Source organism: Solea solea, chromosome 3 (genome assembly GCF_958295425.1).
Source record: "Solea solea chromosome 3, fSolSol10.1, whole genome shotgun sequence".
NCBI lineage: Eukaryota > Metazoa > Chordata > Actinopteri > Pleuronectiformes > Soleidae > Solea > Solea solea.
The window spans coordinates 1,164,697-1,192,625 of NC_081136.1; the positions used below are offsets into that span (position 1 = coordinate 1,164,697).

At 43.4% G+C, this 27,929-nt stretch overlaps 3 protein-coding genes across 6 annotated transcripts; 2 read left to right on the top strand and 1 right to left on the bottom strand.

Moving 5' to 3' along the window:
- The first annotated feature begins 1,426 nt into the window (after window positions 1-1,426).
- On the top strand, window positions 1,427-4,429 carry LOC131455773 (nuclear factor 7, brain-like). The gene is made up of 7 exons (XM_058623552.1): window positions 1,427-1,480; window positions 1,663-2,115; window positions 2,535-2,630; window positions 2,717-2,947; window positions 3,048-3,070; window positions 3,138-3,256; window positions 3,393-4,429. Exons 2-7 carry the CDS (start codon window positions 1,684-1,686, stop codon window positions 3,935-3,937), a joined length of 1,446 nt encoding a protein of 481 aa, XP_058479535.1. The 5' UTR covers window positions 1,427-1,480; window positions 1,663-1,683; the 3' UTR covers window positions 3,938-4,429.
- Window positions 4,430-5,219: 790 nt separating this feature from the next.
- LOC131456805 (protein mono-ADP-ribosyltransferase TIPARP-like) lies at window positions 5,220-10,367 on the top strand. The gene is made up of 6 exons (XM_058625447.1): window positions 5,220-5,427; window positions 6,458-7,315; window positions 7,456-7,624; window positions 7,729-7,916; window positions 8,008-8,280; window positions 9,492-10,367. Exons 2-6 carry the CDS (start codon window positions 6,504-6,506, stop codon window positions 9,928-9,930), a joined length of 1,881 nt encoding a protein of 626 aa, XP_058481430.1. The 5' UTR covers window positions 5,220-5,427; window positions 6,458-6,503; the 3' UTR covers window positions 9,931-10,367.
- Window positions 10,368-11,027: 660 nt separating this feature from the next.
- Window positions 11,028-27,325, bottom strand: tulp3 (TUB like protein 3). Of its 4 annotated transcripts, none has more exons than XM_058625449.1 (12): window positions 27,172-27,325; window positions 19,785-19,826; window positions 17,736-17,787; window positions 14,830-14,992; window positions 14,186-14,434; window positions 13,126-13,259; window positions 12,833-13,024; window positions 12,640-12,752; window positions 12,078-12,195; window positions 11,890-11,988; window positions 11,624-11,795; window positions 11,028-11,450 (listed from the first exon to the last, which is right to left on the bottom strand). In XM_058625449.1, the coding sequence occupies exons 1-12, from the start codon at window positions 27,189-27,191 to the stop codon at window positions 11,317-11,319; spliced, it is 1,488 nt and encodes a 495-aa protein (XP_058481432.1). In that variant the 5' UTR covers window positions 27,192-27,325; the 3' UTR covers window positions 11,028-11,316. The 4 variants fall into 4 exon arrangements, with proteins under 4 accessions (XP_058481432.1, XP_058481434.1, XP_058481431.1 ...); XM_058625451.1 differs by lacking the exon at window positions 27,172-27,325 and adding an exon at window positions 26,878-26,982; XM_058625448.1 differs by lacking the exon at window positions 27,172-27,325 and adding an exon at window positions 22,499-23,110.
- Window positions 27,326-27,929: the final 604 nt, after the last annotated feature.

Below are 27,929 nucleotides of genomic sequence, written 5' to 3' on the forward strand. Positions count from 1 at the left end.
GCTCTGTTGTCACTGTTGTTGGACTCGGACGACGGATGCTGTCTGTACAGAATCAGGAGGTTGGACAGGTCTTGACTGCGGTTGTCTCTGCTGCGTGTGAGTCTGCCCGTCCTCATTAGACGACGGGAGATTGACGCACACGCCAAAACCCCAACTCCACTTCTCACCCTTCTCACCCTTCAGCCCTGATGAAACCCTGTGAACACTGGCAATAATGAATCACTATTAGCCCGGTCACACAAAGGGCTGACAGCCAATTTAGAGGGCGGGAGCCACCGCAGACAGTGACGTGCAGGTAAATGTTCACTCGTATCGGCTTTATTTATCCTGCGGAGAGTGGCATTTTCAAAACCTCTGTCATGGCACTGATTACAGCTTGTCTGCTGATATTTGTCAGCTTACCTCGAGTCATTTTCATGCACAAAACAAACACATAAGTGGGGTTGTTTGAATGTTTACTGCAGCAGTTGCTGACTTTTCCATAAGTGGGTACATGCTGACATCTAGTGGCAGCAAATAAGTACAACAAAGACACGTTTGCATGTTTTATTGTTTGTTTGTTGTTTATAAATTAATGTGTTAACACTACAATAAGGGTATGTTAATTAACACAAATGAATGCTGTTATAAATATTAACTCAACAGTTAATTCATGTTTGAAGTAAATACTTATTGATGTTTTTTAGGTCGACAGTGTCAGTGTAACTGTTAAAAATCACATTAAAATCCCTTTTTATTTAGACAAGGGACATTAAAAACCACACTAAACAATGCCTCTGACAATAACTTTTAAGACAACAGCAATAATAACCATAATAATAATAACACAAATAGTCCTGGAACAATTACTCGATTACTAAATTAATCGTCTATGTTAACTATTTTGAGTGAGGGTTTTTTTTATATATATAATTAAACAAAGTTTTCAGATTTTTCAGCGTCTGAAATGTGAATATTTTCTGGTTTCTTTGCTCCATTTAACAAATAAATCATTAAAACTGATTCAAAAAATTTGACAACGTCATCATTTTCAGGTTGGAAAAACAACAATTGACAAGATTTTTCTGACATTTTATGAACCAAACGATGACTTTATCGATTAATCGAGACAATAATCGCCAATAATCATTAGCTGCAGCTCTAAACACAAACATTACCAATAAGGAAATATACAAAATATTCATAGACATACAGAGAATGGACTAAAAGTTTAGTAAAATAATATACTATACATATATATATATATGTATGTGTGTGTATATATATATATATATATATATATATTTGTGTGCACACATTTGTACATTCATAATACATACTGACATATCTTTACTTTTACTTTTTAACTACAGTGCCAACAAAGGGTTAAAATGGCTCCTCTGTCCCTGAGACTCCTCCTCTTAGGGATGACTCATCAAAACCAGAAACAGGAAGTGCTCACAGTCAAGCTCGGCTGCTGTCACAGGACATTTGTTGTCAGGTATGTTTTTGGCTCTAACACTTGTCATATGAAGCCGTCGACTCCTCCGTTTGCCTCCAGAAGCTTTGAGACAGCGACTGTGTGTCTTCACAGAGCGGAAGTCGAGCCACAGAAATAAGAAAGTAAAGAGTTTTCTCCTGCCCTGTGTTTGTTAACTCAGTAGCTGATGCTTTCACTTTCAGGCAGAGTCTCACAGTGTCAGCATGGCAGGCAGGCTCGCGGTGGACCTCTACTGCTCCATATGCTGTGAGATCTTCAAGGACCCAGTGGTCCTCAAGTGCAGCCACAGCTTCTGTAAGTCTTGCCTGCAGCAGTACTGGTGTCGCCGGGGGGTGAACCGGGACTGCCCTCTGTGCCGCAAGCAGAGTGTGGACGAACCGGTGCCCAGTCTCACCCTGAGGAACCTGTGCGAGTCCTACGCCCTGCACAAGAGCGAGGAGCAGCAGGAGGAGGAGGACCTCAGCGAGCCTCTCAGTGAGCTGGACCAAGCCACCGAGATGTGTCTCCTCCACGGGGAGAGGCTCAAGCTTTACTGCCTGGTGGACAAGGAGCCAATCTGTGTGGTTTGTCACACGTCAAAGAAGCACAAGTGGCACGACTGCTGCCCCGTCAGTGAGGCTGTGGCCGAAGTGAAGGTAAAAGGTTTGCCTTTTCCCCGGGGCTGTTTGTTCAAGGTCCTGTTGAACTGGAAGTAGGCGGGCTCGCTAGAAAGATAGAGGACAACTGAGGCTACGCCCTCAACCAAATATGTTTATTGACGTCATGCACAGACTAAGTTTCAATAAGCTTTCCTGCATATATCTAGGTAAGCTGTCAGCCTCGGGTAAAGTAAATGCTAGGACAGAAGATGCTCTTGGAAGAGCTGGATCTTCTGTCTCTTCTTGAAGATAGACATGGAAGCGTCTGTTCTGGTAGCGCTCGGTAGATCATTCCACCAGCGTGCAACGACACTTGAAAAAAGTCTGGATTGTCTTGTGCGGGGAGTTGGGGCCGCCAGACGACCGGTCGACCAGAACCAACTGTCATGTACTAACCACATTATTTCTCTTCGTAGGAGAAAATGGCGTCAGCCGTCAGCCTGTTGCAGGAAAAGAGGAACACTTTTGACCAAATGCGTAAAAGCTACGAGGACAACATGGCGCACATCCAGGTGTCGTGTTTTCCCGGTCATTTTACCAGCTCGTGCTAGTTTCTTTTCCAGTGACCCGCGCTCACGCACCTTTTTTGGCTTTTTAGTTCCAGGCCAGATTCGTGGAGAGGCGAACGCGGGAGGAGTTTGAAAGACTCCACAACTTCCTTCAAGCAGAGGAGGAGGTCAGGATGGAAGCGCTGAGGGGGGAGGAGGAGCAGAAATGTGCAGAGATAAGACAAAAGCTTGAGGAAATGGAGAGGAAAATGGCGTCCGTGTCCACATCTATCAAAGCCTTGGAGGAAGAGATGGAATTAGAGAACATCCCTCTGCTTTGTGTACGTTTGTAAATGTTTGAAATAAGGATGAATACTGAGGCTGATACTGCTGTTGTGTTTTGAAGTGTCTCATATTAATGAAATTTCCCTTTTTTTCCAGAGATGTCAGGACACACCTACAAGGTAGATAATACTTTTTTGCTTTTGTTTTTCTTTCATAACATGAGAAATAACAACACGTTTCCTGCAGAACTGAAAGTGAAGGAGAAGATTCTGCAATGGACCCGGTGTCTCTCATCAGTGTGGCCGAACATGTGGGCTCTCTGGCGTTCAATGTTTGGAAGAAGATGCGCACAATCATCAAATACAGTGAGTAAACAAGGGCTGTTGCGTCAGTCAGGTAGTCTGAACGTTGGCTGACCTACTTTGGGATGCTCTGCGATGTTTCGTTGGGTGATTTGGTTAGAGACGCATACCGAGTCTTGTTCTTCCGTGTTTTCTTCAGCCCCGGTCATCCTGGACCCAAACACCGCTGCCCCGTGGCTCGTCTTGTCGGACGACCTCACCAGTGTCTGCGACAGTGACCAGAAGCAGCAGCTGCCCGACAACCCAGAGAGGTTCAACCCCGACACGGCCGTCCTGGGCCACGTGGGCTTCACCTCGGGCAAATACGCCTGGGACGTCAACGTGGGAGAAAACACGGCGTGGGTCGTCGGCGTGGCCAAAGAATCCGTCAAGAGGAAAGAGAAAGTGTCTTCAGTGCTGATGAACGGCTTCCTGTGCATGTACTTCTACCACCAGATGTACTTTGCAGGTACTTCTCCCCTGACCCGACTCGCCGTGAAGAGCAACCCGCAGAAGATCCGAGTGTTGCTGGACTGCGACAAGGGCAGGGTGTCGTTCTACAACACGCACGACAACGCGCACATCTACACGTTCAAGCACGCCATCACCGAGAAAGTCTTCCCATACTTTTGGGTCGGCTGTCAGAAGTTTCCACTGGCGGTCGACCCGCAGGAGGTTTCTGTGATGGCTGTGGAGTATTGCTGAGAGAAAGTTTTAAATGGTTTAGAGGAAAGAGTTCACTGCACATCTGATTTTCTTGTATTTTTTTAGTGCACACTTAAAGCTCCAGTGAGTGAAGTTTAAAGTCCGGTGAAGTTGCATGTTGCAGCTGAATATCCTTCCCCTCACCACTGTTGGAGAGCCTGTGTCGCCTTCAATTAGCGTCGACACTCGACCATAAAAAGCTCAATTATCAAGTGAAATGATTTAATCTTCCATTTCTGCCAAATTAACCTAATTTCACCTCAAGTTTTACACTCTGGGCCTTTTCAAATTTCATGTTTACTCTGATAAGTGCAATTTTGTCGCTAGAATTCATTGTCTGAACTAATGGAAAATCAAATTTTTATTGCACTATATCTATTTTAGCATGCCGATCTTCTCATGCTGTTACATAAGCCAGGTGTGTTTCCAATGTTCAAACACTTATGGAGTTTGTGGGTACTAATTTACAAATAAATTATTTCTAAATATCAAGACTCACGTCAAGAAATTACATTTTTCTGGGGGAAAAAACAACTTTTCAGAGCTAAGATTATATCACCACACTGCATTACGATATCATCATTGCAAAATAAAGTTGTGTTTTGCTATAAATCGACTAAAGTGCACAATACAAACATATTAATGTCACCTAGTTGAATAATGTACCATATAAACTTAGTTACACAGACCATAGTCAGATAATAAGTCCAGTATACACGTCGACATATTGAAAACTCCACCTTTTAATATTAATATTCAAAGAAGTACGACTTTATTCGGGTTAATCTAATCAGTAAATGCTGTTTCCATGTGGCTAATTTCCACTTTAAGACTGGTGTCTTAATCTGGTTTATATCAAAAATACTATGGTGGCCCTGAACTAGGAAAACATGACGACATTAACTGAAAACACACACAACAGTAACTGCGAACAAAAATGCTGCTGTCCATGTAAACATGTTTTTTTTTTTTTTTTTTAAATATGTTTTAAACACTAAAAACTACAAATCTTTCCTGGCAGCCCCATCAACACAAAACATTTCAATTTATTGTTGTTACTTTCACTTAAATAGTTATTAACATATGAGCAACTCCAGCATGAATTTAAACCAATTATCTTTTTTATTTTAAGCTATAATATATAAAACTTATGTATGATAATGTATAATAAGTGATTATGTGAGAAACTGACTTATGGCAAAATACAACAAAGTATAAAAAAAAGAAGAAAGCCAGGGTTGTGAGATTAAAGTCAAACTCCGACTTTAATCTCAGAAGCCTGGTTCTTTTGTTTATTCAGTGCATCATAATTTAGTAGAACACACAAGAGAAGTCAGTGTGCTTCATAGATTACACACAACTTTAGTCACCTGCTGCTCTTTTTTTAATCCACATAATTAGCGGTTAATTGACTTTTGACGCTGCTTTTTTTTTCCTCGTGAGTTTTTCCTTCAAAAGAGACGCAAAGGAGCGACAGCGCAGCACGGAAGGTAAACGTTGAAATCATATTTATCAGCGACGTATGAGAGATTATCCGTTTATTAGCTGCTGTGCTAACGAGGGATAATGCTAAACTGAGTTGAGGTGAAAATAAAAAATGTAATTTAACTCGAAAAAAAAATAATACAGCAACTAAATATGTGTGTAAACATGTGTTTAAGTGTCATTTTAACCAGGGATTATTAATCTGTCAGTTGTTTTATTGAGTTAGATGATTGGTTTTGTCAGTTAGGTCAATCGAAATGTCGATTAGATGAGAAAAAGGGTTAAAAATGTTGACCAAACCTTGAAGTGATGACGTTCTCGAATGTTCTTTGTCATATTAGAGCAAAGAAACGAGAAAATATTCACATTTAAGAAGCAGAAACAATCAGAAAACACCAGCCCTTATTTAAACCGCTGAAATTAGACGACTTTATTACAATTCATCCGCTAAAAGCATTAAAACTGTCTCATCAATCAGCAAAAAGAGTTGGAGATTAACGTAGTAGATAGTTGTAAAGTGATAAGTTGATTATTAAATGAGTAGTTGATTAATTGTTGTAGCCATGATAATAATATATGCATTTATGTGCCTTTTATTCAATAATTCCCACACAAAGACAATTAAATTTTTTTTTTTACGTTTAATTGTTAAAATGCAGAAAAACACTGTAGTTTTGCATAACCAGCAGATTCTGCATGTTAAATTTGACATTTGAACAGCGTCACACATATTTAAAATAACCTTTGTTTGAGTCCTTGGCTCTTAATGTGCAAATTCTATGGAAACTATGTACAGGTGTTCTTCCCATGAGTGAAATAACTGTGATAAACTATATGTCAGCAACTTCTCAGCTTTTAGAGACCGTTGGAATTTTCCCGATAGCGCAGACCGTCGCGTAACTACAGTAATTAAAGTGTCGTCAACGATACGCTCGGCGTTAAAGGGTTTTGTGAATGTGAATGATTTATAAACTGGTAAATCTTGTGTAATATCAAAACAAACTTTTTCTCCTTCTTCTCTCTCCTTGCTGCCAGTTTACCAAACCTGAATTGCTAAAAACAGTCAAGGTTCAGGGTCGAGATGGCCGCCCCCTCTTCCAGCAGAAGAAGCAAGAGAAACATGGCGGCTAGTGTTTCCGAGCCGCTGGCTAAATCGTCCAAAGTCACGCTGCTGAGTCCGTCCCTGCTCCTCCTGGAAATCCCCTCCGACACCAACACCAGCCTCCCGATATGGGACGCCATGAGAGCCCAGCACGTCGACGTCACCTGGACCGTCAATCCCTACAGCGTCAGTGTCCACTTCACCCCCAAGACCTCCAAGCCAGACAGGGAGGGGACATCCGCTGTGGCAAAGCCCTCATTCGGTTCCTCCAATGTTCTGCAGCCTCACATGGTCATTCAGTCCATCACCCCGCTCCACGACACCTCCCAGAACACCACCCGCGTCCTGCTCACCTTCTCTCAAAACACCACCCAGATATTTGCAGGCCAGCAACAGAAAAGACCGCTCCAACCTGAGCCGGCCACCTCCTTCATCTTCTCCCTGCCTCTCATCATCACCCAACCGCAGCCTGTCCATCAACCCACTGCCTCCACCACCGGGAAACCGCCCCTACCCACCATCCAGACCCCCAAGACCCCGCCGCCCATAGCACCGGTCCCCACTCCTTACCACACAAAGAGCTGCCCCGACGTCCTAATCTGTGACGACTTCCTCTTGAACAAGTGTCTCGCGGGGAAGAAGTGTAAGCTGCACCACACACCGTACCCGTTTCACTGGCAGCTGTGGAACGTGTTCACCCAGGAGTGGGTGGACTTCCCCATCCACGCTCAGGCCCTTCTGGAAAGGATCTACTGTGACGTGGAAAAGGACGTGGTAACTATCAAGGACGGGTGAGCGAGAACACAAACGTGAAATCAGAAATCTTGTGATACCTTTGTCCCATGTTGTTGTTTGGAGCTCACTTTCAACCTGAACGTTGGGTGCAGTCTCTTGATGCTTTTGTTTTTTGTGTGTGTTGTAACCCACGCAGACGAGACCGCTACACTCTCACCTTTGACATCATGGAGGTGGACGATCCGTCCATCTATGACGGTGTAAGACGACTCACCAACTCCGACGCGCCCGAAAGAAACAGTTACTTCCCGAGCAGTTGGAAAATCTACTGGTGGAACAACACCACCTGGAAGGAGTATGACGAGGTTTCAACCGTTTTATTTTCCATTTCTAAATCATCACTCGTTCTTTTTAATCATCTCTCGCAAACTTGACCTCGTGCCACCGATTGCTGTCGTGTCTTTTGTAGAACATTTCTACCTTGCTGCGCAAGGCGATGCAGGACAAGGAGCCCGAGTGTTCGTTCTACATCAGCTCACAGGCGTACAAGGTGGACTTCACCACCATGAGCCAGACCAACGTCACCACCGGGTTCCTCAGAGACGTCCGCTGGCGACCGGTGTACCGCTCCCCTGCGTCCATGATGCCTCACCTGCAGTAGGTTTTTTTTTAAACTCTGTGCTCTTTTATTTATTAATTGTCCGTGCTGTTGTTTTCATATGTATCTCCTCAAATCTTTCACACCCAGGACAGGAATCCAGATTGAACCCCCTGAGTCTGCCACTGGTCCACTGGGGGGAAACTTCAGGGTGGACCCCCTGGAAGACTTCAGCACCTGGTATCCTCCAGTGTGGCGTTTGTCCTCTCAGGAGGAGGAGTACAGCCTGGTGGACGTCCCGATGGGAACGAAGGCCTACCAGAGCATCCAGAGCCTCTTCTATCAGAGCCTGCCCGACACCAAGGTGGACATCGTCAGCATCCAGCAGGTCCAGAACCTTCTCCACTGGGACAAGTACCAAAGGTAGCAGCTGCCGTTTTAGTCTTTTGTGTGTGTACAGTAAAAGTTGAGCCTCCCGTCCTCCAGGCGACGCTCTTGAATCAGTTGGTAAAGGCTCTCACGTGTCCAGACAAGGCGAGAGTGCTGCGACTTCAGTCATCGCAGCACCGCGTTTCACAATTATGAGATAAGTCATAATTATGAGAGAAAATGTCATAATTATGAAATAAAAAGTCACAATTATGAGGTAAAAAGTAAAAATTATGAGATAAAAAGTCAGAATTATGAGATCAAGTCGAAATTATGAGGTACAAAGTCAAAATTATGAGGTAAAAAGTCATAATTATTAGATAAAAAGTCATAATTATGAGATCAAGTCGAAATTATGAGCTAAAAAGTCGTAATTATTAGATAAAAAGTCATAAATATGAGATAAAAGGTCATAATTATGAGATAAATGTTGAAATTATGAGATAAAATGTTGAAATTATGAGATAAAAAGTCATGATTATGAGATCAAGTCGAAATTATGAGGTAAAAAGTCATAATTATGAGGTAAAAAGTCATAATTATGAGATAAAAAGTCATAATTATGAGATCAAGTCAAAATTATGAGCTAAAAAGTAATAATTATTAGATAAAAAATCATAAATATGAAATAAAAAGTCATAATTATGAGGTAAAAAGTCATAATTATGAGATAAAAGTCATAATTATGAGATCAAGTCGAATTTATGAGCTAAAAAGTCGTAATTATTAGATAAAAAGTCATAAATATGAGATAAAAGGTCATAATTATGAGATAAAATGTTGAAATTATGAGATAAAAAGTCATAATTATGAGATCAAGTCGAAATTATGAGGTAAAAAGTCATAATTATGAGATAAAAAGTCATAATTATGAGATCAAGTCGAAATTATGAGGTAAAAAGTCATAATTATGTAATAAAAAGTCATAATTATGAGATCAAGTCGAAATTATGAGGTAAAAAGTCGTAATTATGAGCTAAATAGTCATAAATGACATAAAAAGTCATAATTATGAAATACAATTTTTTAATTATGAGATAAAGTCAAAATTCTGAGATAAAAAGTCATAATTATGAGGTAAAAATTATGAGATTTGCGCATGTGCCTCAACAGCAATGTTTGTTATGGCCCTTATTTTCTGGCGGAAATGGGCTTCCGTAGTTTTCCGATGCCACATGTGCACGTGTGTCTTGCTGCCGTTGCAGGCACAAGGCGTACATGCAGAAGCAACACGCCAAGTCCAAAGAACCGCTCGAGAGACATCTCTTCCATGGTACAAGCAAACTGGCCGCAGACGACATCTGCCACAACAACTTTGACCCGCGCGTGGCCGGCATCAACGGCGTCTCCTACGGTTACGGCTCCTACTTCTCCACCACCGCCTCCTACTCCCACACATTCACGGCCATGGACAAAACCCGCCACATGTTCCTGGCCAAGGTCCTGGTGGGGAAAGTGAACCTGGGTCAGAACAACTTCCGCCGGCCGCCGCCGCTCGTCTCCAGGACGAAGCAGCACTGCCTGTACGACAGCTGCGTGGACAACGTGTACAAGCCCACCATGTTTGTGGTGTTCGACAGCTGCCAGTGCTACCCGTACTACCTGGTCAGGTACAGAAGCCTCCCCAATGAGATCACCATTTAACGGGGGAGGGGCGGGGTCTCAGTGGCGAGCAATGTTCAACGTTCAAATAGTGTTAAAGGTTAAATTTAGCAACAGTTCACATGTAGCTGCGTCGACGTCCAAGTGATAAATTACGTGCTTTTAAAAAAAAGGAAAAAAATGTGAAGCACTTAAGTTTTTTTCAAAATGATTTTTTATTTTGGTTCTCGAAACTTGGATGTTTTTCCGTTCTGGATTGAGTTGACATACAAGAATGTCCTGTTTAAGAAAAATAAAGTGTTCACCGGGTACATTCATCCTCTCACCGCTGCAGCGCGATGAGCATTTAGTGTGATCGTTCCACCTGATTGTGCCGCGTGTGGTGGAACGTGTTTCACTGAAGTCTCTTTACAATAAAAAGTATTTCAAAATACTTTATTCTCTCTTTTCTTGTATCACAATTTTTTTTTTTTAAATACAAAATGACAGAACGTGATTTCTGTGTTTTAAAACCACGTCGTATTTTTTTAAATTGTCTACGTATCCCTGAAAAGTGAGTTTGTGGGAAAGCAAATCAAAACAACTTGAGTGTCATATTTTCACGATGACATGAAGCCTTTAAAACGACATAATCTAATCTAATCCCTTACTGAACTCCTTTAATTTCCCTTACAACTCGTAAAGGAAGAGACGGGCAGTGCACAATCGACACTATGGAAAATCTCGTCTGACTTGGATACACAAGCTCTGTTTTCTGTATTTAAATGGCGTCCACCATTTTATTTATAATTTTTTTGTCTAAGTACGGCAACGATAAAACCCCAAAAAAAGAAAGAAGTTGCGACGTTGTCTTTTATGTACAGCGTGTATATCTGTTCTCTTAAAATGTGCAATTCTGCGCTTAAATGATAATACAACATATTTTCAGGAGAAAGGAAAATCACAGTGACAAGATAAAAAAAAACACAACAACACATGAATAATGCACCTTCCACTCAGGAATAACAACAACAATAAAAAACATGATAGTAATGTTTTAGTCAGATTAAATTATGTCTGACGACGGTGAAAGTCCCCGACAATTGGAATTTTCTGACCAGGGGTGAAATTGCACGACGGATGAAATGAAACTCAAAGTCTGAAGTTTGACCAGCAGATGGCGCCACAGGAGAAGCCTGATTGTGTAATCGTTTGAAATGCTTCACAAACACTGACTGAAAGGCAACAGAAGCAACGACAAAGAAAACTGCAAAAGGGTCGTGAATTTCTCACTCGCGTTTTTCCCTTTTCACTTCTATATACACACATTTATATATATATACAGTAAACAACAGGCAAAAAAGTGACATTGAAACATTAACTGGAACCACGAGAGTCGACTCCTGTGACGTCTCATTCGTGTCGCTTCAGTTTCCGGCGTGGGGAGGTTCACTCGCAGGCCAACTTGCTGTCAAAGCTCGACAGGCCGATGGCAAAGGCTTGGAGGGCACACATGGGGTAGTTGTAGTCCAGGGTGAAGATGTCTTCGGCCACTCTGCCGAACTGCATGACGATGTAGTCGGCTGGGTTTGGGGGAGGAGACGGAGAGACTCTGTGAGATTATTACACGGACGTGCTGAGGGAGCGTGGAGTCGTGGAACCAAAACGACACCATTTTGGCAGGAAGCTGCGCTCTTCACATCCACATATAACTAGTATATATGGATGTGTGTGTGTGTGTGGCGGAGGTACTTACGGTCGTTGTCGTGAACGATTTGAAAGTTTTTGACCGACGCCTGCGTGACGCGGCCGTGGAAGTTGAGCACGTACGACTGCGTGTCGTCGTTCCACACCGGCGCTTTGTTGTGCAGCTCGATCAGGTTGTCCAGCGAGTGACTCTGCCACCGGCTGAGGAGACTCTCCTGGTCCTGTCACACACACACACACACACACACACACACACACTCGCGTTACACACCGTGAAGGTAAATCATCACATCATCTGATGAAGTTCAGACTCACACTCTGAGGTCTCACGGGAACTCTCTCAAAGTTCATGTTCATGCCCGGGATGATAACGGTCATCTTACGGGGTCCTTTGAATCCCAGTACGTTGGTTTCCTGTCAAACAGTGCAGAATGAATGAATGAATGAATGAATGAATGAATATATGAAGCGGGGGAGGCTGCTGATCTCTGTCAGATACTCACGTAGCACACGGCGGCCACTTCCTGCCGCGTGTTGCTCTCCTCCAGCAGAGTCCCGGGGGTTTTGCAGGGATTGGTGCCGTTGTCGTACACCGTGAACTTAGTGCCCATGAGGTTTGACCTGAAGGGAAACACACACACACACACACACATGTAATCACAACAATACATTTAAAAACACATTTATGACGCTAAAATTCCAAAGCCCGACTTCCTGTTGAGTTGAGGCGATGGTTACGGTGGACTTTTATGTTCGTCTTGTTCTAAAACATCTTCCCACCAAGTTTCGGGAAATTCGGTGGACCTGAATTTTGCCTCTGTTTTAACGTTAGGGTGCGCTATAGAGCCCTTGAGCGACGCACAGGTGCAAAACTATGCCAATATCGCATTTTTTCGCCAGACCTGACCTCCATGCCAAGGGTTTTTAAGCACGTTAACCTCAAAAATGACCGCAAATCCACAGGTGGAATAATAATCTGAAGGAAAACAATAGTTTCGGCCTAAAGATTCATCTAAAAGATGGAAGATGCTGGGGTTTTATTAGCTTGAAGACGCTCAGTTTTACCTCAGTTTTCCAATGAAGCTCTCTCCCTCTCGAGACAGGTCAGTGGCGTCCACTGAAATAAGGTAGTTGGACGTCTTACTCTTCTTCCTCTTCCTGCCCGCCAACAGAAACACCTGCAAAGAGACCGAGTTCTTCATTTCAAAGCCTTGTCCGTGTGAATTCTTGCATCTGAATTTTACTGCCTCACGCTCACCTTCTTGCCGTCGTCTCTCTCCATGTGCATGAAGTAGGTGGGGTAGAGGCCGCGGTCCATGCCCTTCTTGTCCCGGGTGATCCGGCACTTGACCGTGTTGCCGCGCGGCGCCGGACGCAGGACGAACTCCTCTAGGTCGGCCACGTCGATCAGCGCGCCGTCCGCTGTGGGCGACCCTGGGGTCGCGACCTCCTGAGGGAGCGGAAGACGTATTTTTAACGACATTTATTTCCCACGGCTCTCACTCGGGGGTGTCGTCTTCACGGCGAGGGGAAATGTGCGCGGCTACTCACCGAGGCGTCTTTGCCGCTGGCCGCAGACGCCGGCCGGGTGGAGTCCGCGTGAGGAGACAAGGAGCGCGTCTGCTCCTCGTCCACGTCGTCCTCGTGCTCGCTGGACTCGTCGAAGTTCATACTGCAGGACAAACCTGGCGAGAGGAGAGACACGGCGGTGAGAGGGGAGGTCTTCATCGGCTGAAACTACCCATTTTTGCAGAGAACTGTACGTGAAATGTCACTATTTGCATTTTAATCTACAGTCTTATATTTGTGAACTGATGCAACATGTGAGCAACAGCTGGCCCCAAAAAGACTGTGCATTACACTTAATTCCCGTGACTCCGGCGACTCGCAGCTTCACCGAAAACAACATGATTATTCAGCCAAGGGAGGAGACGACTCCCTCGGCTGCACACTGAGGAGGAGAGGGAAGTCCTGCGCTGCGTGAAATGAGACGGTCCAACCACACAACTCACGGGTTTCCTTTCTTCTTCTTCGTCTTCTCCTATTAAATTTCATCAGGCTGTACCCTAAGAGGCTGAACGCTGCCCTCTACAGTTCAAAGTCCTGAATCACACTTGATTTAAGGGTAAGAAATCTGGTACATTTACACAGATCTGATGTAAAATAAGCAGACAAAGCCACACTTCACAGGATCCAGAACCTGGAACAAGACGTGAAGTGAGTCTACCTCCACTCCACAGGGGGGCGGTTGTTTCCGCTAGCTTCAGTCGAGCGCCACTCAGAGTTGGTGTTGAGCCGCGTTAAAAAACGACACAGTGAAGTTTTTCTGACACTAAAAAGACTTTTTGACTATTTTAAAGAGATTGTTTGTTCGTCAGTCGTCATTCACTCGGTTTATTTGTGACATTTTTAATGGCGCATTGTCAAAAACACACTGAGCTAAGTGGCTAACAGAGACGACAGCACTCCTGCTTAAGTCACTTATTATGTGCACAGGTGGGAACCAAAGGCTGCAAACTAAGAAACTAATTGTGAGGCCATTTCATTTAAACACTGAGCTCATGTTTTCACCAAATGCCCAAGGACCGAGTCTCTCTCCGCTGCGACTCACCCTGTTTCTGCAGTAACTCGTGGATGTCTGTCTTGGGCTCGAGCAGCATCTCGGTGTCTTTGTCTCGCTCCGGCTCCTCTGAGGCAGGGGACTGAGACTGGGACTGAGACTGGGACGGAAGCTGGGACTGAAGCTGGGACTGAGACTCAGATTGTGACAGAGACGGGGACTGGCTCACCGAGAGGATTTGGACTTTCGTTCCCTGATCGGGGGCTTCTGAGCTCATGAAGGCTGCCGGGCCATCAATGCCTGCGGAAGATGATAAAAAAAAAACAATAGTAAGTAAGAATAACAATAGATAGCGAGCGTCCCGTTGCTTCTACTTCTTCTTCTTTTTCTTAAAAATCACCTAAAAGCACAGAGAGTTCTGCTCCCATGTTAAAAACTCTGCTCTGGAGTTTTTTAAAAATGAAGACGAGGGTGATTTTAAAACTGTCGTTTCTGCGTCAGTTCACGGCCGTTCTTCACAAATGTAAACGTGGGAGTTGCTGAAAGCCTCCTGACGCTCACACGACAAACATTTACTCTCTGTCCTCCACCGTTCTTGAAATACAACAACTTCAAAACACGTCGCTTTGTCTGTTTTTCACAGTTAGTTTTGGACAGTTAGAAACAGGTGTTTGGAAGGGGGAGGGGCCTCTCACCGTCCATGATGACATCGTGTGTGGCGCTGACTTGCGACTCCACCAGCGGCGCCTGCTCCTCGCCGCGCCGTGTCCGGGAGCGCCGCGGCCACGCCTCCGTGTTGGGCTGGACCATGAGCGGTTCTTGCCTCTTCCTGCGTTGCTTCTGCTCCAGCAGCGCCCTCTGTGGACCAAAACAGGAACTCAGTGAAGTGTATAGTACACTTTTTTTTGAACGACGTTAAGGGTTTTTAAACCGAGTAGAGGTGGAGTCTGATGTAAACAGAGCCAGATCACAGCTGCTGCACACTTTCATTTGTTATTTTTAATGACGCAGGCTGAGTAGAAGTTTAATTTATATTACTTTGTAAACTAAAAGTGGATATATGAGCATTTTCGTGACAGAAATCAGAGCTAAATCACTGATCAACACACAGCTAATACCACGCTGTACACGACTGTAACTTTTTCAGCACAATCTGACACCAACAGTGCTCCGAATGTTTAACATCGGGATTGAATTTGTGAAATTTGGAAACACGTCCCAGTTCAAAGTTCTTATGAACAAAAAAGAAAAAAAAAAACGCTCTATGTTGTGACTTCTGCACAATGATCGCGACGTTATATCGCGTTTTTAGTCGCGATGAATCGTAACTTTGACTCAACGCCACATAAGAAGACGATGACAAAGCACACACTTTTTACAGCCTGAATATGTGACCTATTAACACACACACTCAGGATGTCCATATAAGGAGTTATGTATTATTCCCACGGGTGCCGCGTGAGCACTCGGGGTTAAAGTCCCTGTAAGTGTTTAAGCGGACGCCCACGATTGGCTCTGAGCTCCTGTGACGCGGCGAGTGACGACGGATTACGCAATCGCGCCAATTAACGGCGTCCGAGGCACGGCGGCAAGTCCTGTTCAGTGGCTGTGGGTCGGTGAAGCGGAAGACGCGGCGAGGCCTCGTTTATTTGTCACACTCGGGAAAAGCTTTTCACTGCAGTCGCCAGTGTGAGAGAAACAAGAGTCTCAGTGTTTTCCTCTCACCCGCCGCACAACGTCACGGCAACGGCACGGCGCGGAAAACTGGACTGGATGTGGAAACAAGTTTTTGGTGTGGCGGAAAAAGGAACCCTGAATCGTGACACGACATTGTTCATGTAGTCAAAGCGTGACCAGGATGCTCCCTCACGTTGTGCTATTTAAAAACCACTCTCTTGGTTCCCGTCTTTTGTGAAGCGCAGACCAGGACGTGACTTCATTCAGGCGTCTTTTTCCAGGCCCTTCCTTTGTCTGACAAAAACATGGGGGGGGGGGGGGGGGGGGCGAGAAAGAGGAGGTCACTGAAAACAAACATGTACGACGGCGTGCGGTAACGAGAGCGTGACCTACATGAGACGCTCCAAATCACAAGTGCAACACGGGGATGCAAATGCTGCAGTTTAGTCCCGGTTTTCATGCTTCTATGTTACGTATGTTTACAAGTTTGACTTAAGAGAGAGACAGGCAGAGTGACAGTGAGTTCTGCTGCAGAAAACTGGATCAACATGGCTTTGAAATGATGAAGAAGAAACTTTAGTGGTCACAAACCCGTTCCATCGGCGTGTCGAGCGATCGCGCGGCTTAAAGTTTAACGTGTTTTGTTTTTTTCTCTAGAGAAATACCGTGACAGGTCCCGTTTGTGTCGGAAGTCTAATCCGTGGCTTCACACAGCGGCGTTCCTGCTGAGCACGACTCTTCCTCCCCTGTTGCTCATTCCTCTCCCGCGAGGTTTGGGGATCGATGAAGCGGCGACCTCGTCCTCGTCGGCTTTACGCGGTTTCTCCGGCACAAACAGGTCCGTCCCCGAGAACCAAACACTGTGTGTGTGTGTGTGTGTGAGTGAGTGTGCGGTCACTGCTGCCGACTGAATCAGGAGTCATTAGCACTCCAGAAGGAGAGAGGGAGATAAAGAGGGGAGGGGGAGGGAGACTGTGAAGTGCGCTCCGAGTCGCGGCGCTGCAGGAAATATGATCTTTCAATGCTTTGTATTTTGACTGTTTGAGATAAAGTCATTAAGAAAATATGAATGTTTTCACATTCCCCACGAGGAGGGGGACAAGATGGGGTGAGAGACAGAAACTCAAACATGTACTATTATTATTATACTGTTAAAATGTCAAATCTAACACGCAAAATCGGGTGTTTGTGTACACCTACAGTGATTGTAAATAACTGCCAGTTATTGAAAGTTGTTCTGGAAAACTGGGCAAAAGCACTGACTCACGGGACATTTTCTGGCCCTTTTACGGTTAAAATAAGCCTGAATAATCCATGAAATGTTGAAAAAAAATTATTGATTGTTGTCTCCCAAAAATTAAAAAAAACTTAAAACTTTTTTCTCTTATTATTATCGTTATTATTATTATTATTGTTGTTATTTTAGTAACAGAAATAATAATCTAATGGTGAGTTACTCTGCGTTTCCTAACCCTAGTTTCAACAACGCCAACGTCTGATCCCTCTTCTGGGCACAAGTGCATGTGTTTTTGTCTCCATGAGTTATGTAAGAGCAGAGGAACTCTCAAATGAGGCTGTTTGGACTCAGCTGAAAGTGTGGAGCACAGCTGAGTCACTCACACACACACACACACACACACACACACACACACACACACACTCTCTAAATCCTCATCTCTTTGAAGTCACCAATCTGGCTCTCGCTCTTTCTTTTTCTGCTCGTAAGTGTGAGACACTGCGGCGGCGTCAAAGCTCGACGACGGCGGGACGCTTACAGCTGCGACGTCTGAGATAAAGTGTCTCAAAAAAAAGCCTCGGGGGGGGGGGGAAGAGTATAAGAGGACAACGGGAGGGAGGGAGGGAGGAAGGGACTCAAGCCGCAACACGACAGCCATGATGGACACCAGACGTCGACGTCTCTTACCTGTTTCTCCAGCTTCTGCTGCATGAGGCTGACGCTGTCGTTTTCAAGGCCACTGCAGGGAAAAGAGAACATTTTAAAGCCAAAGTGCATCTATTCTATGTTATAAGTAGAGTTCGACTAGTGTGTGTGTGTGTGTGGGGGGTGTGTTTCTGTGTCTAATTCTTTGGTCTAAGTGATGTAAGTGTGTTTAATAACAACAAATACCAAAAACATGCTGAACTTCAGTAACTAGGTGTTGAACAACACTAGATTTTGTAATATACGCACAATTTAAATAACGCCAGTTGTTAAAACCTCTCGGTAAAAAACCTAACTGCGGTGTTTTGGGGCAGATTTGAGGATTGCGATTTGACTTTTTGTTTGCGATAAACATCGAGGTTCTGTTGAACGTTCCCTGAGTTAAAGCTAAACGGAGACGTTGATGCGCGACACAAACAGGAAACAGGTGAAGGAAAGGAAATGATTGAGTGTTTTAAAATGACAACAACAACTGTCACAACCCCAAGGTAAAGTAGCTGTGTGACAAACCAGCAGAGGGCGCCGCTGCTGTTGTACTAACAAAAAGCAAGTAAGACGTCTGGTCTTATATTAATATAAACAACACAAGGCCTTTGATTACATACAAATAAGATTTGTATGCATTTTTGCTCTTTTCAGTCGCTGGAAACAAAAAAAACCTCTAATGTGTAATAAGGGAGAGAAAGAGGACAAAACCCCTGCTGACGCCTGCATCACCACCGCTCACGCTCTCTGTGGAGCAGTCAGCCGGCGGAGGACAGAGCGACGAGCCCTGCAAACTCTTTAAAGCACCTGCTCCACTCTGATCATGATCAAGGGCCGAGGACGAGGAGGACGAGGAGGAGGAACCTTACATTCTGTGTGTTGTCGACGTCCAAAATATGTGTCAATGATGAGATCAATGAATTATTTAAGCAAGTATTTAACCGTGTAAACCTGTGAGTTATCTGCATTTCACTGTGATACAGATACATCGTTTCAAAGCTTTTTATCTAAATCTTATTATTGAATTATTATCATTATTGTTGTTGTGTGCATTAAAGAGAAGAAGCTTGACCAGGTTTATTTGACCTTTGACCTGGTCAAACCTGTGTTTCATGTGCAAAACGATCTGCTGTGAATAATCAATAATCATAGAGTCCACTGACATAATTGTAAGTCATATTCCAGGTTAGTGACAGTTAAGGACAAAAGTTTGTCTCAGTGTGAGACGCATCACATTTACTCCAGTATGACATGAAATATTTAATAATAAATAAATATTAACTTCATCACAAAACGAATAAATTGGTTTTTTAAACACAAAAAAAATCACTAAATTCTACTACATATGTGTTTTGGGCCGAATTAGAGCTTAAATCAACAGTCTGTGATTCAGGACTTTGAACAGTAGAGGGCAGCGTTTAGCCTCTTGGTGAACAGCCTGACGGATTTGATGGAAGAAGAAGAAGCAGAAGAAGAAGAAGAAGAAGAAGAAGAAGAAGAAGAAGAAGGGAAACCCGTGAGTTGTGTTCATGACGTCCGTCTCCTCCTGAGTGAGCAGCTGACAGAGTCCTCTCCTCCCTCAGCTGCACACTTCACAGGATCCAGACCCAGAGTTCCTCTCTGTGCCTCGGTTTCCTGGAATATGCTGCTGATGATGATTGGTTTCCACCTGAGCAGGTGGTGAGAGAGCTGATTGGCTCCTGCTCGTTGAGGCAGCCACTCATTCTACAGGATGTTGATTATATAAGGACGGCCGGAAGAGGAGCTCTGGACTTCCTGTAGCGTGCAGCACCGTTAGAGCACTGCTCGGTATGTATATATATATATGCATATATGTATGTATGTGTAAACCCAGAAGGTTGCAGCCTTTTTGGCTGATATTGCACCAATAATATTGTGCGTCCCTATGTTTGCCGTATATTGCCACCCCTGTATCTGGGTGTACATCGCAGCACCTGATGCTCGCCGACACGCGGCGAGAGCTAACGATGTAAATGAAGCTCAGCCACAGACTCGTCTCACTCTGTGTTGTGTGTCGCTGTTTACCTTGCAGTGGAGTTGGACGAGAAGCTGGCAGAACTGGAGGGTCTGTGGCACCGAGGCAGCGGAGCCCAGGACATGTTGAGGAGAATAAAAATGACACAAACAAGATGAGTAACACTGATTTACACTGATTTGTTGCCGGCTTTTCTGTCCAATACTAAAATCACAACCGTGAGTATCTACTGATACCGGTGTCAGCTGTTTATGCAAGATTTTAATATGTGCACGTGCATTTACCACCGAGCTGTAAGCAGACATTTTAAAGGCGTAACGCTCCAACTGTGTCACGAAAATTCTGTTCCTGCTGAGAAGAAATGCAAGTGTTTAAAATGTCACAGTTAAAAAGTTCACTTGGCTTGTTTTTATGAACGAACAGAGAAGAAAAGCTGTATTTTGTGACTTCTGCACAATTATTACTGCTACTTTATATCGTGACTAAAGGTGCGATTGAAATAAATCATAACTTTGACTCAACAACATATAAAAAACACATTTTTAATGTCTGAATATGTGACCTACTAACACACAGGATGTCCATATAAGGAGTTGTGTATTACTACCTGGTTTTAAGTTTTCCCATTCCACTGATTTCGACGAGGACTTTGATAGAGAAGGTGTTTAAGTCATTTTAAAAGACAAAATCTTACTAATCTCCTTATTAATATGACAATAAAGACTTTAATCGATTGGGGCTCAAGAACATTTCCTCTGACGAAATTTAAATTTAACATGCACAATCTAGAGTTCATTTCTTTTTAGAATGTTAAAACAGTTCTTAACATGCAGTAAATTGTAAATAACTGCCCGACATTGAATTTTATTCTGGAAAAATGGACAAAAGCACCAAGTTACAGGACATTATTTGGCCCTTTTATGGTTAAAATAATGGTCAAAAAAACCAAAAAACTTCCAGACGGACATTTAGAGGCTTAGGTGTTAAAGGGTTAACCTTAATTTTAGCCCTAAACTCAGCCAGCTCCTCAGAAATGAGCTTCTGCCTCATTAGGACCAGGTTTTTGGTCTCCATGAGGACTGCTGGTCTTGATATGGTCAGTGTTTATGCAATACAAGTACACACACATACACACACACACACTGAGGGTGCCAGCTGTGAGTGATCAATGTTTCATCACTTCATCACAGCTTGGGTGACGAGAAAAGGACACGCCACTGTTGTCCCCTTCCTTGTGTCCAAGACCAAGGTAACCATGGAGATTCCAGCCTCGTCAGCAGCGCACCTCCACCGCCACTGATTAAAAACCTGCTTACAGCTCCAGTGTAATTAGACTCCGTCTTCACACTGTGCTGCAAAGATTTACTGAGTGACAGCGGGGAAGGGAAGCGCCCATTAAAATGTGTCTCTCCAGAACAAACGGGATTTCAGCGCCTTGAAAGATATGAACGATGAAATGGTAATAACCGTCAGACCAACCAGGCAACGGCGTCAAATCTATTTATCGCCCCTTATTATGGCTGCTGCTTTTTTTTAATTAAAAAATCCTTTTCACTTCAGAAGAAAAATTAAGCGTTGAACGAGCACGACTTTAATTCTGCCACAGGCAATTCCAACTTGGAGACGGTACAGGAAACAAAGAGGGCTGAGAAGATTAAATGTTCAATGCCCTGAGGCTGAGAGGTCACCAAAAAAAGAAGTTAGATGAAACGGAACCAAAAATAAATGCACGAGAGACGAAAGAGTACGGAATCTGCCACAGTGACGAGGGAGCCTTCCATGACCTTTTATTTTATAATCCTGAAGCTTCCCCTTATACACCACAAATGTCAGTTATATTACTTTATTATTATTAATAATAATAATAATAATAATAATAATAATAATAATAATAATGTAATAATTGTTAGTTTATTAACAGTACTTACAGGACCGAATAAACACTCCGCTTTTAACTAAAATCGAATAATACTACATCCAGATACACAAGTCTGTGAACCGGATCAGGATTCAGTGCTACCTGCTGAGAACATGCACACAGGTGTCCCTGGGATTAATGAGGCAGCGTTGAGAGTTGTGGGCACTTGTTGCGCCCCAGGTCTCTGTCATCAAAGCGACACCTTACGACTCTACATTCTCTGTTGGATCCTGAAGGGGAAACTACTTCAAACGGTCTATGAGACTGCAGCGTGGATTTCTAGGAGATCATTACAGCTTGAAAGCGAACTTTATATTCCATGTTTGAAATAATACTGAATATAGATCAAATCATTTGTCCAGAAGAGCTTTCAGAGAGAAAACGCAAATATATGCACATTTAACCGACAGGGCCCCTCTAGGCATAAAGTTTGCGTGATGAGTTCTTAACTCAAGCAGGTCAAGCATGAAGAAAAAAAACGTTGGACAGATAAACGCACAAAAGTCATTAACTCTGGTTACAACATACACAGTCACAGCCTGGTGCTCTGAATAAGTAAAGACGCGGCAACAGAAACACGAGCGAGAGGCACATCTTTGACTGCAGGTCGAACTTTCAGCTGCCAGTGCCATGGAGCAGTGACTGGAAGAAACATTATCGTCGCGCTGAACTCTACCACACTCAATCACAGAACACAGCTCGTAGACCTGAAGCCAATGAAGGAGTTAGGTGTCCCACTCTCAAACAAACAAACAAACAAACAAACAGTGCGTCTTACAGGGCAAACGAAACAGCAGCAGCTTCTAGAGCAAAGATCATAAATGTAGATCATAAGTGTGCGGATACCTGTACGACCAGCGACTGAAGGCAGGCTGAGATCCATCACTCTTTAACGTCTCCATGGACACAGCTGCAGGAATGCTAGTGCTGGGCTCTCCTGTATCTACACTTTCACAAATATACTCATTCACACTGGCTGAGTTCACAGTGCAGAAAGCCCTGCAGGCTCCAGGATCTCTGCTGTTGTGTCACTGACAAAGAGAAGCTACGGCGTGTCTAACCCAGGGGAGTAACATCGACCAGTGCGGCGGTAGACTGAGGCTGGGAGGGCTGGTGCTGTTACCATGACTTCACACTTTGGGCTATGCGCGGGGATTCTGCTGGGGATAGGTGTGTGAAGTCATGGTGTTCTGTGAACTTGTACAAACCACGTTATTTAATCCAGTCTGACATCATAAATTAAGAGACACTCACCGGCCAACTCAAGTATCTCATCAGCCAAAACTTGGCATCAATTCAATTCGACGTAGACCGATTCATCGGTTGATCTTTAATCTTATTTTAATTCATTTAACTGAAGCTGCTCTCCGGCGGCCACCATGTTGGACGTGGGGCTGCAACGATTATTCAATTAATATTAATTGAGCTGGGTAGTCTGTTGGGTTAGGTACGGCCTGATTTTTTCTTATATTGAATAGTGCAGAGCGACATGACCGAGGCGACATGATCTGTAAACTAGATTCAACGGGTCGTCAATCATGACACCCAAGTTTCTTGGATGTCATGGAGGAGCCAGAGATTGGGAGTGGATATTAATGCAGTTCAGTTTTGGAGGTGATGGGCTTTGATCCAAACAGATGTGTCAGAGAGACAACCTGACATGGTAGTTGGCCAAACGTGTGTGCAGAGCAAAATTAAACAGCTGGCAGATTCAGCTGGGCTCGCACCAACTAACAAACAGTGGTTATACTCGCTGTCCATCCATTATCTATACTGCTAATCCTGTTTTGAGTCATGGGGGCAGAGTTTGAGCTAATCCCAGGTAACATCACCCTACTTCCTATATTTTTACAGCACAGACTACTTTCCATAACTTTCTGTGGGACTCAGCGATGACACACTGCTTGTTTCGCTTCCTCTGACTCATATTGTGAAGACACTACTTTTCAAAAACCACTGGCATCTGACGTTACATGTGCAATAGTGGGGAATTTGTTAAGCTTTAAATAGCTCTAAATCTGAATTACTCTCTACTGTCGGTCAGCGTATGATTAAGATATTCCAGTCCGCCGTAAGTTCCTTAAAATAAGAGTAATGACCACATGCAGTTATAAAAAGGTAACTCAATAAATTCAAACCTATAGATTATCTTGTCTATAAACATCCAGCGTGTGGGGAATTTATTCTAGTTGCTAGGAGACCAGAGCCTCCCAATCGGGGTTTTTTTTTCTGTGCCTATTTGCAAGAGAAAATGGTGTGTATGTTTGTGTTTGTTTGTCCTCAGAGACAAAGGCATAATGACATATGAGTCAATGGATGATAAGCAAGGGAATCACTCACCAGAGGGAGTAATTATTCAGGTGAAAACAAATGATGGAAATATGCTACAAGAGATGCTAATAATACTACTTCCCCCGAGGGTTAGAAAGGGAGACCCAAGATTCGGCGACAACGATGCTGTTTCGTTGTGTTTGACCAGCTTTCAAGACAATTTAAACTGATGCACGTTGAACGTGTCAGCGGTCTACGATTTGTCGTAAGGCATTTTTATTTCTCTCTGTTTCTCATCACATGAGAAAGTGAGTGTGTTACTCAGGCCAGCTGGACCTTCATGTGTATGTTTGGAATCCCGCGGACGACGCCAGCCAAACACAAGTCCACCATAAACCCCAGTTTATCGCTGCAGAGGTCACACCACTGTCCTTCTGGAAATGTTTTCCGGTCTTGATTGATTCCCAATTCCCCAATTGATTCCCAAAGATTGGGTTGGGACCCACAGACAGGTCCCAGGTGATTTTTTTGTGGCTCCCCAAACAAATTTGCTGAATTTTCCCAACCTTTACGTTTGAAATCTCTTCCTCTCCGTCTCTATGACTATTCCTAGCTACTAACATCTCTTTGTATTGACTTGTTTACCCATTCTAAATAATATTACCGGTTACTATTATGGCTGTAAATGACGCTGGATTAATACACTGTTCAAATAAGTATGGTTGAGCATGGTTGCTACCTCTTCTGAAAAACTGCTCAAATGTTTTGTTTGTTTTTTTATTTCAAGGTCGCCTGGTATTTGCTTCTTAAATGTGAATATTTTCTGGTTTAATTACCCCCGAGACATTTTTTGGGTTGTTTTTAATTTTGAGGTTTGAGAAACCAACAGAAGCCACACCATACAGGGGCTGTTTTGTGATAACGGTGCACCTACGGGTATTAAACTGTAACCACAATCACAGTGAAGAAACAAATGCTGCAATTAAAGCAGATAATTCTAGGCATGATCCCTGCATTACCAAGTGACAGCTGCAACAAAGGAAGTTTAAATTTATCAGCCGCCCACCTTCAACACTGCACTCTTACAAAGAGACAACACGGCACTTGTGACGCTGTTATGAAAACTGTCGCCCTTTAGATGAGTCACTTCTGGGATTTGTCGCCGTCTTCACTCTGACCTTTATAATCACGGAATGGAATGTAGACATATAGACATAGACAGCGTTACAATGGCAGCTTGTATAAAAACAGTGAAGATGTGAATTATACGACGAGTAAAGTTGCTCCGCTGCCTCTCGTGGAAGGGCGTTCCAAATGCCCTTCCAAATGTGAGACATCTGTGAACTTTAACACAAACTGTGAACATCACAGCTGGTGTGCTGATCAGGAATGAGACCACTGCGGCGCCTCGCATTACTACATCTACTAACGCGGTTACAGATGAGACAGATTTCCCAATAGTACAACTGATAAAAGATTTATCTTATCTCCTCTTGTCTTACAAGGCCAAGAGTTTCCCTTGTGCTAATGTGAAGGAAAATGTAAACCGAGTCAAGCCAAATAAAACTGAGGACCGGTGTACTGCATAAACAATTTTGCAAATTTTGCAAAAACACTCTTACATGGAGCAGAAACATACTCAATTGTAATGAATATTTTCAAAAGCTACCTCCGTATCTCAGTGGGCGTTGTTTGGAATTTACGTGCAAATGGACAGTTCTTACAAACTGATAAAAATCGCATAATCACACTGAGACTGGAACAGGAAAAGGTGGGAGCTACTTTGATTTCTATCTCCCTCGACGTCTCTGTTCCAGTGTTTGAAACTGTGCAGCTTCTTCCATCGCAGTTTATTTACTGGGTCTACGGAGGAAAACTACCTGACAGAACGCTTCAACACAGTCATGTCAGAGGTTACAGAAAGGCATGCTCGTGCATGACAGGCAAACCTTTGTCACTGGCTCTATTCAAAACCCAGACCTTGTAATCCCTTTAAAGAGGCTAAGTACCTGAAGATCAGTGATACACAGATCATCTGAGTCTTGTACCGATTATTAACAGATCACTTAACAGTTCGCCATCTGTTTTGAGGCTCAATTAATCAATATGTCCTTCTTAAATGTGAAAGTGTTCTGGTTCCTTTGCTCCAGATACCAAAGAAACCATTCAAGCTGAATGGATTTGGTTTGTGGACAAAACAAAACATTTACAAACATGCTTTCGATTCAATTAATCAATCACATATGGACAAAAATCTTTGGGAATATGGTGTGGGAATCACAGGGTGGTCCACGATACCAATGATATCACAACACAACGATTCTGTGATAATCCTTACATTGCGAGACGATCATATAGCGATACATCACGAGGGCATAAAGTCTGCGTATTGAACGTGGAAGGAGTGTTTATTCAACAACTCGTCGACTATTTTCATAATGGATTTATCGGATTTGTGATTGTTTCAGCTTCTTAAATGTGATTAACAAAGAAATCATTAAAAATGAATCATTTTCAGACATTTGAGAGCATCATCATTTCCCGGGGTGACAAACACCGATTGACATTTTCCAACATTTTATCAACTAAACGATCACTCGATTAGTCGTGAAAATAATCGACAAATGAATCGTTAGTTGCAGCTCTAAAAGTTGACCCTGGGTTATAAACATGCTAAAACTCATCAGACTCTGTAGAGGTTTGATAAAGTGATGTAACTGTGTCTCTGGTACACGATGAGGTCACGCCAGGTCCATTTTGTGTCCACGCAGGTCTGAGGATGCGTTTCTATGTATATTTATAGTAGTTACGATACAAGCAACGAGGAGCGTTAGCGATTGTTTTTCTGTGTTTTGCTTTGAAATGAATGCCTTTGTTTTCTAATGAAGCTAAAAACAGTCGTGTTGTAGTGAAGCGTAGTGAAGCGTAGTATCTTACACGGAGTAAAAACTCACCGTCGAAGTGAGACGCGTCATGTTTGTGGTGTTTTATTATCCGCCAGCTGCGGAATGTAATAGCTAGCTTATTACCATCGGGAGCTAGCGTTAGCTGCCTCCGCTGTGTAACGCTACGATGAAAAAAGTTGGGGGCGACGCTGAAGTTTTTTTGCGTAAAAGACAGCGTCCGCCACATTTGTTCGCGTCTCGTCGCTCGCGCAGTCAACGGAAACAAGCAGCGTCGCGAGATATAAAAAGCGACATACTTATACATATTTATATATATACGTATATATGATGGGTTTAAGTTACCTCATGTTGTAGAAATCCATGTTTGTCCGCGGTTGCTATGGGAGGTCCTCATGCGGCACTTACGCTGCCCGCGGACGCGGCTGAGGAGGAGAACTCTTGTCGCTCGGTCCTTGGTTACCGAGCACGCCAAGAAGCGGCGCTGCCATTGGGCGGCCATTTTGTGATGTGGACGCTGATTGGAGTGCGTTCCACGGTCAGGGGAGGAGGAGGAGTTTGTCTGGATCCAGGTTATCATAGTTAAAGGTGGAGTGGGAAATCATTTTTTACTGTAAAATACGATGGAATATTAGGGCCAAACGGAAGAGAAAACAATGTTTTAATCCGTCGAGAATAATGTCGTAATATTACGGGAATAATGTCGTAATATCACGGGAATAAATCGTAATATTACGAGAATAAAGTCATGATCTATTTCGAGAATAAAGTCGTAATATTACGAGAATAAAGTCATGATCTATTTCGAGAATAAAGTCGTAATATTACAAGAATAAAGTTGTAATATTACGAGAATAAAGTCGTAATATTAAAAAAAAGTCACATGTAACGAGAATAAAGTCGTAATATTAAAAAAAGTGACATGTAACGAGAAAAAAGTCAAAATATTACGAGAGTGAAGTCGAATTTTTTACGAGAACGAAGTCGTAATAATACAAGAATAAACAAACCAACAAGGACATGGTAGAGCATGCTGATCCGTAACCATGACAACAAGGAACCAAGAATAATGAATGGTCTATATATGGCGATATACCTCTTTT